Source organism: Chaetodon auriga, chromosome 3 (assembly GCF_051107435.1).
Source record: "Chaetodon auriga isolate fChaAug3 chromosome 3, fChaAug3.hap1, whole genome shotgun sequence".
NCBI lineage: Eukaryota > Metazoa > Chordata > Actinopteri > Chaetodontiformes > Chaetodontidae > Chaetodon > Chaetodon auriga.
Genome location: NC_135076.1, coordinates 10,646,746 through 10,659,808, shown reverse-complemented (window position 1 = coordinate 10,659,808; position 13,063 = coordinate 10,646,746). Strand labels below are relative to the sequence as shown.

General features: G+C 42.6%; 1 protein-coding gene across 4 annotated transcripts in view; it reads right to left on the bottom strand.

The window, feature by feature from the left end:
• lrp8 (low density lipoprotein receptor-related protein 8, apolipoprotein e receptor) overlaps positions 1-13,063 on the bottom strand; it is a 156,892-nt gene that overhangs the window by 68,150 nt on the left and 75,679 nt on the right. For all 4 annotated transcript variants that reach the window (XM_076724006.1, XM_076724017.1, XM_076723988.1 and 1 more), the window contains exon 3: positions 9,865-9,987. In XM_076724006.1, coding sequence (XP_076580121.1) covers positions 9,865-9,987 — 123 coding nt within the window. The remainder of the gene's footprint in view (positions 1-9,864; positions 9,988-13,063) is intronic.

Below are 13,063 nucleotides of genomic sequence, written 5' to 3'. Positions count from 1 at the left end.
GTGAAGATTAAAACAGGCAGGCAAATTATGTGGAGAGCGTAGTTGACTCGTGAGGGCGTCTGAACGGACTGCCAAAGAAAGCTACTGGCTGTGTAAAGTTGCCTTTCAAAGTCATTGCAATGACAGGTAGGCTCAGATAAATTACACGCTTTAGCAAGTTTAGTGGCCTGAAAAACGGCAGAATTTTGATTCCGTCTGGCAAAACAATTTCCTGCACAATTAATTTGAGTCAGAGGAAAATGTGGAAACCCACAGAGAATGGTTGAAAACAACAACTCCACAGTGCGTGCGCATGCCTCAGTGGGCATCGTCCTGGGCGTCACTTCTGTGTTATATTCATTAACTGTGCAAAGGCAAAAAACAGAAGTTTTATACTGATGCCTGCTGCCACGGGGGGGGGGGGGGGGGGGGATTTCTATTATGCAGTTGATTTATACAAAAAGTTGTTTTGTAGTTTACCATCCAGCTATTTATCTCTTAACCTGGCCCTTTATGTTGGACCAGGATTAAGATTATAGGCAATGCCACTGGTTACAGCTGCTTGGTTTGCTCTTCTGCATCTGCTTTATATGATTCATCATACATCTGCCTTTTGACCGAATACATGGCAGCAGGTCTGTGGTGCAGTGATGCAATTTATGGTTTCCTTAGGAGAAAAATATGAAAATAAAATTACATTGAAAAGGAAAAAGATTTGCACTTTTTTGGCCCATCCTGGCTAAACGAAGAAGGGAAAAAAACCTGAAAAATTAATTGATATTACACGTGGGTCCTTACAAACATGACCAAAACACTGGCAAAAACAATCCCATCAGGCTGTTCCAGCTGCACCAGACGCCCTCTGAGAGCAAAAACATATTGACCACCAATCAATCGGGACCAGCCAAGAGCAAGGGTCACTAATTGAACGGAAGAATGGAATTGACGGAAAAATCACATGGTGGCTGTTGCTGCATAGGTGGTTTTCTCTGTTTGATTGCAGGGTACAATGTAAACAAGGAAGCAGGTTTGCTGTAAACAGCAGTTTCAACTCCACACAGCCATGACATTGACATCTGGGTGATGGGAAGCTGTTATAAGCTGTGACTCAGAATGAATCGTTTACTTTCACGGAATCAAAGCAATATTAGATCAAACATTCCTTATCCGAAAAAAACCCACAAAAAAACCTTAAAAAACGCTACCTAGAGTACCTCGAGCTGGTTCATTAAACTGTCCTGTCTATCACTGAATCTATAAGATTTCTCTCCGTCACCTATGGGAGCAATATCAATAAAAGACTACTTACAGACTCCGATACAGATTCCTTTTTTTGTTTTCAATATTTCTCATATATGGGGTCTTTCTCACAGAGCTTTTTAGGATTAGCTCCCCAGGTGTCATCATTGCAGAATATTGCTATCACACAGCAGATAAAATGCAATTTCTTGTTGTGTATGTTGTGGTTGGGTGGATATTTGTATCTTCCTTAAGGGATCAATACACTTTAACTTATTACTGACATAAATCAAGGTAAAGACATTTGTGGTTAATGGGATGCCACGAGATACAGCAAGGTAAGCAGAACAATGCACATGAAGGCCTGAGATGATGGGCTCACAATGTGAGAGGAGAGAGAGAGAAAGGCGGAAATGACCTTTAATGTTTGGAGGTTTTTTTTCCAGCAACATCTACGGTGACATTAAACTCACTGTCAGTATTCTCTCTTCAATTATTTATGAGCAGGCGAACACACACGCGCACACACACGTTAGGTTTTCATCACTTCTGGGGACATTACACGGACTTACACTCATTTCCTGGAGACTTACCCTAACTTTAACCATAACAAGTACTTGCCTAACCGTAACCTTACCCTAACCTTAACCCCAGTGTTCGGGCGGAGGTGGGGTGGGTGGTTGGATGCACAAAGCTTGTGAGTTGGACACCAGAGAAAACGGCTCACATCATGTCTCTTACCAAACAGCTAATGTTGATTACTTTTAAGCCTGACCACAATCTTTCTCTAACCTCAACCAAACAAAGCACGACAGCTCATTTTTCACCTTGGAAATAGTCATTTGACAAAACAACCTCAACTCAAGGTCCACTCACTCACTCACTTTTTCACAAATCACTGACAATTGAGCAAACTCCATCTGCTAATGAAGACCATGTGATATGGCTGAGAGTCTGGAAAATGCTAGTAGGTGGATCTTCATTGTGGGATTGCATCCTGTAGAAACCTCTGTACGCCGTGAAACTCAGCAGCCCAGTGTGCAGACATGAAACAGCCGTGTGTTCATGCCTGGATTACTGTGCAGGTACTGAGGACATGAACACAGGGTCGCCTTTTCAAACTCACACATTACATCATATGCAGTCACAGCAATGTTCAGCCAGTCAAAGAAGTGACTCAGAGGTAGTTTTTCTTCTTTGAAATCTGCAGTCACCAACTGATTATAGTTGCCACTGAAACAGACAACAACAATTTCAATCACAGCAAACTATCCAAAGGATGAAAAGAAAGTGAATGACTGTAGTTAAGAAAGGTCGGTGCGTGTGTGTGCCTGTGTGTGTGTGTGTGTGTGTGTGTGTGTGTGTGTGTGTGTGTGTGTGTGTGTGTGTGTAGCCAGTAAGTGAAATTCAGCTCAGGGCAACAGAGGACCCCATTTAAAGAATATGTAGCAAGAGACTGGAGACAAATTACACAACTCTGACTCTGAAGTAGAAGATCAGAGTGACCTCAAAATACACACACACACACACACACACACACACACACACACACACACACACTCTACAACTACATAGGACTGTGTCTTTTTCTGTCTCTGATTTTTTGTGCACATTTGAGAATGTGTTGTACAGGTAAAGAGAGAGAGAGAGAGCGAGAGAGAGAGGGAGGGAGGGAGAGGGAGAGAGAGAGAGGGAGGGAGGGAGAGAGAGGGAGAGTAGGGCCACCTGGGAAATTACGCCTGGCACTACCGCTGCCTCAAGCATGAAATTGAAGCCGTCCAACAATGCAACTCACTGAATCCTTCCCGTTCATATTCCAAAATAATTAACTAGCACAACCTCTTGCCTCCGTGCTATAATATGCTGACCTGTCTATTGTCTCTGCAGACACAGACAAGGAAAATCCCACCTCAGTACACAGCAGCAGGTGGAACTGATGACAGCGGGGACAGAGAGAGATGAAGGCGGAGGGCTGCACAAGTTCAAGTTTCAACTTAAGTTGTCACCAAAGGACAGCTGGTGTCACAGACTGATATCTTGAGCCAGTGCCAGATTATTAAACATCAGATTTCTCTTTGATTAAATTATTTTTTTATGCAAATTTACATGAGACTTGCATGTGCAGTGGGTCACCTTTGCATAAAAAGCTGCTCACCACAAATTAAATAATGCAATGCATAAATAATATTAGTCAGGCTTTCAGACACTTTTATCTTGTTGCAAAAACTTCTTCTTAACTTATTGTTAAGAACACTCAACAAAATGCTAAAATTAATACGCTAATATGCTCACAATGACAATCTTCTTACACCATCTCGGTTTAGCATGTTAGCATGTCGACATTTGTTAATTGGCTCAAAACACAAAGTCCAGCTGTTGAGATATTTCACTGGATATGAAAAAGATTTGACCTGCTGGTGGCAGTAAATGGGGGGCACCAACATCAGCAGGCATAATTGTAGGGAACATAAAAAATTTTGTGGAAATCAAACCATTTCCAACCAACCAGAGCTGTACATTGCCATCCCCTTAGCCATGCTGCTAGCATGGTTAAAAATAGCAATAATAGTACCAGTCTTGCATCCACACAACAATTTAATGCAGTCATGTCATCAAAGAGCAATCATTGTCATCAGTGATGAACATCCTGCAGTCATGACTGACAAATCATGACTGCACGTAGAAACATTCATTAGACTCAAGACTTAAAAAGATGCAATACCTGTTTTACTAAGCAGTACCAAGGCCAGGAGCAGGTGTCCCTCCAGCTGTCTCTCTGTCCAATTTCAATATCTTCTCTAGCTTTCTCCTCAGCAGCGGTTTAATTACCGTTTGAAAAAGAAATTGAAGAAGTCAGTAGTGACTCAATATGAGCTCTATAAATCAAGGCTACAAAAAGCAAGGGAGAAGTCATGCTGTGATGAAAGGCTCTGCTTTGACAGTTTGTGTCTTGAGATGAATGGGTTTCATCACATGGAATGAAATAAGTAGCAAAGTTTGAAATTATTGCAGTTTTAATGCCCCGTGGTGTTGGGGAAGATGGCGAGAAGATCTAATCAGACGATCAGTAAGAAGTATGTATTAAAAACATAAGCAAGGTGGAACGCTGCATTCAAAACACCCAGCGACACGTTTGACTATCACAGGAATGTTTGTTCTGAGCGTGGAGGTGCTGAGTACTTTTGTCTTTGGAATAAAAGGAAATCTAAGCGCTTTAAAATCATAGCAGATCTCAAGGGAAATAAGATTGTTGTTTTCTCAGTTTTATCTCAATAAGCGCCTCCACCATGTTGTGTGAAGTGAGATCACTTGACTTCTAAAGTTATCAAATCTCCAGTTTGTGTTTGTCTTTTCTCCCCCCATTATGTTTCACAATGAGTTCAGAGGCTTTTCAGCGCAGCCTTCGTCGGCATTCCTCCGACTTTGGAATATGCCTGAGTGGGCTGAGTGGGGTGACGATTAGATTCCTGATCATACCAGACCTTTATGCTATGAATATAAACTATCCTCCAAATAATACAAAGCTTGAGCACTCTTCAACACTTTTCTCTCCACATCCAAAGTTTTCGAGCATCACTGCAAAACGGGGACCGTAAAGAGTGTCGCGCGCTGGTCCGATGTGCGGCTGAGTGTGGCTGGCTGAGCGTCTGATGTTGCAATTCAATAACGTTTATCTACAGAGGGACACTTGGGTGGCGGGAAGGGCTCACTTTAATCCCTAGAGTGTACGTTGATATGCAGCAGCAGAGCCAGAGGAGTGCACACACATAAAGATGGAGTTTATATAACGCTTGAGAGAGTCTCCGCAGCTCCTCCAATCAGCACTGATTGTCAGACTGCAGGATCTTCCTGATGCCACTCAGAGAAAATGGATGCTGACTTTGTAATGTCTAGACTTCAGAAAATCACAGCTCTGATGTCTGGTACATGGATTATGAACATGAGCACCCCACAGCGAAGCACATTAAGTATATTTAACAGTTAGGAAAAAACTCCCAGATGACCGGACGGTAGTCAGTGATGGAAAATGGATGATTGTGTGTAACTGAGTTGTGGCATTGAGTCATCGAGTAAGATTTCCTGGATTAGGTCAATTAAGAATGTTTAATGATTGTTAATTCGCTTTACATCCATTATCTTTTGAATCTGGATGTTTATTGTTCAAGAGAGTGGAAAGTGAAAATTGGTGCTCGACCGTGCAGGAATAAAAAGTTTGTCTCACGGTAAATAATGAACATTAACTGTGCCTGTGTGTGTGTGTGTGTCACTGATTTTAAGACATTTAATTGTAAATTTTCTCTTTTCCTCTCTCTATCCTCTCCTGATTCGGTGAATTAAGGCTTTTATTTTGAACAAGGCAGAGTCACTGATCGATGATTGATTATGCTGCTGATTACTGGAACGGTGTAAGAATGAACCAAGAAGGATTTGACGAGTTTTATTTTGTTTCTGTCATGTTTTATGATGAGAAAATTTCTGTTTCTGTGAATGGATTCTGGTGGTTTTAGTGAGAGCGATACAGCGGCAAACAAGATGAATTTTACTCTTTAACAAAAAGGTATCTCTGTGGGGATCATTTCTATAATGCTCAATAAGACAATCTGAGAACAGTTTTAGTGGACGTACATTGAAGGTGCGCAAACGCCCGCAGGGACGACAATGCATCCGTTTCGCGTCTGCTGGCTGCAGCAATCTCATTCAATAATGGAAAACCATTAGTCACTTGGACACGAAAAACATGGAATAATGGGGTCCATAATCAGATAATATTTGATGAAACTTGCCCCGTTTGACAGGGACATTGAAATCTTGCAGGACATGTGGACCGGCACCTTTTACGCCACTTTCAGTGATTGAAAATGAAATGCAAGATGAAAGGAACAAATAATTGTACAACATGTTGAAATACTGTACAAATAATATGTCTCTCGTTTTATTGGTTTGCACTCTTATGGAGATACAGTAATGCACAAAAACAGATATTCAAATGGTTCTCACCTATGTGTAAAGAATAATCAAATTGCACAATTTTGACAGCCCTGGCTGCCACAACGACTGAGGGATGATGTCTGCACTGCAGAGCATTGTGTGCTTCCATGCATCATCCACTACTCATCTGATTGAGCATTTTCTCCAGTATCCCCTCCAGGCCCAGATTCATTTCAAGATGTGTAATTACAGACAACTCCTGAGGAGCCGGTGTGTGTGTGTGTGTGTGTGTGTGTGTGTGTGTGTGTGTGTGTACTTTCAGAGGCGTCATCGGAGGTCCATAGTTAATCAGCAGTCGACCAGAGGTCTTGGGGATCAGCCCATCGATCCCCTCCCAGGGAAATCAATTCAATCAAAGGCATTACTCAAACTGAACTCAGATCAGAAAGTGGAGGACATACAAGAGAGGAAGACCAAGAGGACAGAGAAGAGGATGTGATAGAAGCTGGTAGAGAAAGGTTCAGAGGGTCCAAGGATAGCAAACTGACAGAAAGATATACAGATCCGTGCATTCAGGATGAGGAAGAAGGCACGAAAATGAGGCCTGATCCGATCAAAGGAGAGTGGTGGAGAGTGGTGGTGATAGTTAGGGTTGGGGGATCTATTTCTCTGCTCATTTTCAGGACTTTCCTTTGTCACCCTTTTGTATATTATCAATACGAGCGCAGATGCTTAGCAGAGCAGTAGAAGTCACTGAGTGGTACCTATGGGAGATTATGGGCTGAAGTGTTACGAAGTGCTCTCTGTTACAGTCTCTGCTGGAAGAACGGTGTTCCAGAGATGCCAAAGCTCACTGAAGCTGTTCTGGTGTCTTGTGGCAGCTTACTACAACATTTGATGTTTGTTTTTCTTTTAATATGTCACCCTTCTGTTTACAGTGACCGAAAAACGATGTGACTTCATTGTTCAGGAGCTGCATTCACTGGATTATCTATGAACAATTCTGTGATGGCATTCCTAAAAATGGCTCAACTCTAGTGCTACTTTCACCACACGCACATACACTATACTGTGTTCTGCTAAAAGCATAAACACGCAAAATCATGCGCACAATCTGCTGCATGCACACGCACACACAGCTGTGAGGATCAATGTGGCTGAGAAAGTTAGAGGCTCTCACAGCGTCTGACCTTGATTAGACATAATGAGACTAAACCACAAGTCCGCTAATCTGATGAAATGACTTACAGATTCACATTGAGATGAATACTAAATATAAGCATTGACTCTAGCTTTATACACATGCTCACGCAGGCGCACACACATGTACCCTTTAGAGGCATGTGCACGCACACACACGCACTCCCACACATGTCCTTGGCCTATTCCAATCAGCCTTATTACTTTGAGAATCTTCAAAGGGCTCTTTGATCACCTCTTTGAAAATCATCTTAATATAAATTGCAAATAGGAGCTGGCCTGTAGTTACAGCCATATGGAAAGTTTTGTGATAAGACTGAAGTGGAAAGACTGACCTCCAGTCGTTCTGCTCTGTTCTGTAACTTACACTATCTTTGGAGGAAACGCTGTTATGTGTGAGATTAATAAGTGAATCCCTGTGAAATGTTGAACAATTCACTGATGATGCTTACAAAGCCTCATACCACTCTGCTGATTGCTAATGAGAGGACTTCCAAACTCAGTATGAGCTACCGAGACAGGTACAGGTGAGAAGACGAGATATGAACCAAGTCCGAAGGATCGTCAGATGTGTCAACACTATACAGCAAAATCTCAAGGTAGGTGGTTATAGTATATAGTAAGGGTTACTTTCACCAAAGAGTACATTAGCAATTTGGATATTTGTGTCACAGCTTCTCCAAAAATCAATTTACCTCTCACAGAACTGACCCCAGCCTTACTCAAAGCCATCAGTATCGTCTCCTTCCCTCTCTCAAACCTGTATTTGAGCAATACCTATGCATACACTATGTATTTTATTAAATTATTATTTTCTCATTCAGTCATTAGCTGACTTCTTCAAAGCCACTGAAGACTTAAAGGCCCCACTCTCCTCGAGACGTTCTGGTATAAATCCTTTTTTTTCACCATGAATGTGAAGCTTTATCAAGCTAAAATAAGAAAAGACACATCAACTTCCAAAACTATCATGTAGCTTCTTAAATGCCTCTTGTATCGGAACACTAATTTAACCTCTACCTCTATGCAAACGCCTGTTAATAACCTCCCATCCAAATTAAATTTTCACATCTTTCAAAGCCTTTTAAACTGCCAATATCAGTGCTCACACTTCTTTAGCGTCATCATCGCTCTCCCTCTGACTTCTCTAACCCGAGCACAAAAGCACACGCGCTGTCTATGACCTCCCTGCCCCAATTCACACCCATCGCACCTGTTTGCAGTTCAGTTCCCACCTCTGAATAGCAGGTTACCTCTCCTGATTAAAAACTCCAATAATCACAGTGGGCAGTGTTCCATTTTTCATAATCGCGGCATCAAGCGACCTCACAGCGTGGCAACCTAATAAGCAAGAGTGTAACAGGTAAGGTCGGTTTTGGGCTTTGGTCCATTTTTCATAATAATGCCAGGGGGTGCTGAGAACACAAGCTTTTAAGTCACGCAAGCTGATGTTTTTGAGTGTTTCAGTGCAGGATAAATGGTCTCCTGGTGACTAACTCAATAGCTGTTTTTCCATAGGTGTCTTAAATGGCTCATCAGATTATGATTTAAATCCATTTATATTAATAACTAGACAGTGAAACTTGTAAGGTGCTGCATATGTTTATGTCAACCATATCCATTAAGGAAATATGGAAGACCAGATACACAGAACAGTTTTGATTGTTATTAATATTATTATTATTGTCCTCCACAGAAACTGCTTTACATTCAGCATTTGTAGCAAAAGCTTGTTAGTCCTACAGAAGGGGCAGCAGCGGGACGGTCTGACTATAAGCTGACAAAATACCTGCTGTATACGTACCGGCACACAACACAAACATGCCTTTAAGCACACTGCATAACTGAACACATGACCATGAAAGTTACGGAAAATCTTTTCCTTTATCACATTTTTGTGAGAAACGGAGAAAGATTCAAGGGTGAGCATTTCAAATTGTCACTTTTCGAAGCGTGCTCTATGGAAATATTATAAAAAAAGCATCCCGTCCACTCTCCTACCCTCCATGGCCTTGATCGAACCATGTATGGATGTGCTGCATCTGATGGTGCAGCCGACAAAGAAAAGCGACGGAAAGTAATTTTCTGAGGCAATGTGCAAGAAAAAGAAGGTTGGCACTGCGGCTGGAGCGCAGCTAAATGTGACACACCGAGACCGAGCAACCTTGGGAATGCTTTGTGCTGAAGGAAATGTATGTGCGTGTGCGTGTGCGTGTGCGCGTGCGCGTGCGCGCGTGTGTGTGTGCAAGATAAACTAGTTTAAACACAATTTGCATTACTGTAAAAGAGACAAAAACCATTACACCATGGGTAGACTTTCATATCATTAAAATTGCACACACACACGAATAAACATAGACCTGCACAAACAAACACACTGAACACTTGTAGCCAGTAGCAAATTTATTTGACACATGTCAGGTGCGTGTGTGTCCTGACCCACCTGACTGTGTGTTCATGGCTGTTCCTCTGTCTGTGGTTGTGTCTGTCTGTCAGTGTGTCTGTTTGGCTACTTACTGCAGATTGCATCAGCCTCGTCTGAACCGTCTGCACACTCTGGTTCTCCATCACAGCGCCACCGTGCAGGAACACACTGGCCGTTCTTACAGGCGAAGTCTGTGGTCGCACACGTCTTCTTTGCTGTGGAGACAAAGGTGTTGTGCAACATTACTGTGTGACTCAAAGAAAAGATACTACTCTCTGCAGCTCATTAATATAACGCTACAGTGAATCAACTCAGGCCAACTTCTTGACACACTGACTGTCTGGTAGGTAAAGTATTATTTTGATATTTAATGGGAAAATTTCTTTGGAGCACACAACGTGATGTCTGTATAGAACCAGAAAACAACAACTACAGATACACTGATGCTAAGTGATGGAAATGTATGCAAACATGTCAAAAGTTTTTTTACTCCTGAGCACCAACATCAAACAGATGCAGGCTGGAGTCTTGGTGGTGTGTTCAAGTGCAACTTCTAAAAGGAGACACGAGGTGCTTTATAAGCCAGCCTCTGTTGGTGTCTGTTCTTTGAGCTTGATTAAGCGGATTAGGGCCGTTAGTCAGGTGAGACTGTTTGTGATAGCAGGACTGACACCTGGTTGGTTGATTGACTGGTTGGCCAATATGCTCTTGTCCAGCCAAATTGTTATTGGTCAGCCAATCACAGTTGTTACTTTCATAGAGTGAGAAGTGCTTTTTAATCCATCAACTCCACTAGCTCACTGGAGCAGCTCCAATCTGTGGCACTGCAGATACAGAAACCTTCAGTGTTGATAGTCTATTACTTGTAACACGTAAGCATTGAGCCATTGAGCCAGACTACAGAGTGCTGACTGCAGACTTAGGCCGTTTTCTCATATGAACTTCGGACAATGTGCCTCCTGCACACTCGTTCGCTGTGAATTCTCCCGACATTGATGTGCTCAATTCACACATAGGCTCGCACATTACACAGACTTTGTACTTGGAAGCTGGCAGAGTAAAATCTGTTTAATGTCCAGTCCAACTGATTCAGACATTTGCATTCTCACAAACAGCTCCTCCGGTCATGTTTAGAGATGTTCAGGGTTGCAGTGCATGTGTGAGAGAGCAGGGCAGTATTTGTTCATCTCGAGGTAACATGCAGATTGTTTTGTTCCCCATCAACCAATCAAATTGCAGCAGACCAAGATTTTCTTTGGTTGACCACAACCCAATGTGATAGCTTTGTGAGTTTCCTCAGGAAGGCGAGTCGCCCACCTGTGTGCGTGTACATTCGAGTGTGTGCAACAATGTTTTCCACTTGACAAAGATCCAGCATGGATGAAAAAGCCTCCAGTCTCCTGCAGAGTCCAAACTGATGTTTGACATTTTGGAATATAGTTGAAATTCTTTCCATGACATTGAAACTGAGTCATTACATTTCACTGTCATAGGTTGCAGAGAGTCGGTCTGTGAATAATAACGGGAATGGAACCGATTTAAATAATATTTGAAAAATAAATAGCTTACAGGTGGATGCTCTGGTGGAGGAGCATTGTTTTCAATCCGAGCAGTTTGCTCTAAGACAGAGTGAATAAGCAATGCATTGACATGCACTGTGTTGGATAACTGATGCCACATGTGAACAGTGCAGCAACCCTCATGCTGCCTGCCTGAACATGCTCCATCTAAACCATCCCGTTATCCACCTTCAGAGTCCATCCCGGTCTTTGCAGAACCGGCTCTGGCTCAGTTCAGTGATAGCCGATGGAGTCCAAAGGTTTTGTGCAGCCACTTTCTCCATGCAAGGGGAAAATTGAAGCACTTGAGTCTGTCACAGGGAGAGGCAGAAAAAAATCCCTCTACTTGACAGTGAGAGCCACTGAACAAGAGAAAGCACTCGCTTGGCGTGTTAGCAATGCCTTTGCCTCGCCATGATGAAATATACTGTACAGAGAGGGCGCTGACAAATGGCAAGGAAGTGTGTGTGTGTGTGCGTGCGTGTGTGAACAACCCTGTGTGTGTCTGTGTGCGTTTGGTGGTGGTGTTTGTGTCAGAGTGATTTTCTTCTGACGAGTAAAGAGAGTAACTGTGACTGCTTCTGTTCCATTTTCTGTCACGTGAGCCTGGTGTTAAACCGCCTCATCGAAGTTTAAAGCAGCTGAAAATGTAGGTTAGTGAGCGCCAGGCTAAAGGAGCGTAAAGCATGGACGCACGGTGGAGTAAATCACAGTGTTCCTGCTGAAGCTCGCTATCTTCCAGCCATCTGTGATTACACCACTTCCAGCTTCATCTGCAGCATGAGATGGGTTTCCAAGATGAAAATATGTGAAAACAAGAAAGAGACAAAGCGGTCTCTATCAGTTTGTGTGAACAGTAACAACAACGTGACCTCATTCCTCAGTCACCTGTCAGTTACTTCATTTCAAGAGGTTCTGCACTTTTGGAGCACACGGCTGCTGTGTGGGCTCCTTATTAAAGATGAAAATGCATGCAATTAACATTTGAAGGCATAGTTTGACATTTTGGGAAGCGCACTTATTCGCTTTTCTTTCCGAGAGACAGCACGCTCACTGTCTGAACGCTAAATATAAAACTACAGTCAGGAGAGAGCTAGCTTAACTTATCATAAAGAGTAGAAGAGCAGCAATGTTTTGGCTCACAGGCTCTTCAGAAAACATCCACTCTGCCTTTTTGTAAGGACTTAATGTTACTTCAAACAGAATGAGAAGCAAATTGGTGGGAAAATAGGAATCATTATTATTTACATGTGTACAGAAAAAGTGCAGGCGCTGTTCAGTATGGAAACAAGCCCTGTGATTAGCGCCACATGTTTCGCTTTTACAAGACCTTAGCAGAACAGCAATAGGGAGCTGATTTAAAACTGCTGAACTGCACAAGGAATCGGTCCAACCCTGGCACTGTGTTACGTACAGTCCTATCCTACTTAGTAAGGGGAAAGCGAGCTGCAGCTTATTAGCTTGTTGTTTATGTGCGTAGCCTTGGATGTCCTACGGTGTGTGTGTGGTAAAAGGCAGTGTTATGACTGATGGCACAAGTGGGAGACATAATAATGAAGTGCATGCTAGAGGAACTGACAGCATCTCAGCTGTGGGGACCAGTGCTTTCAATATGTACATCGAAATGTATTCACACGGTTAACAATGCATGGCAGGCTGAGGAGGAGACAGCCACACAGTGCAGATTATTGATTCTAAGTAGAGAGAAAAAAATAAAAAGGAGAAAAAAAAA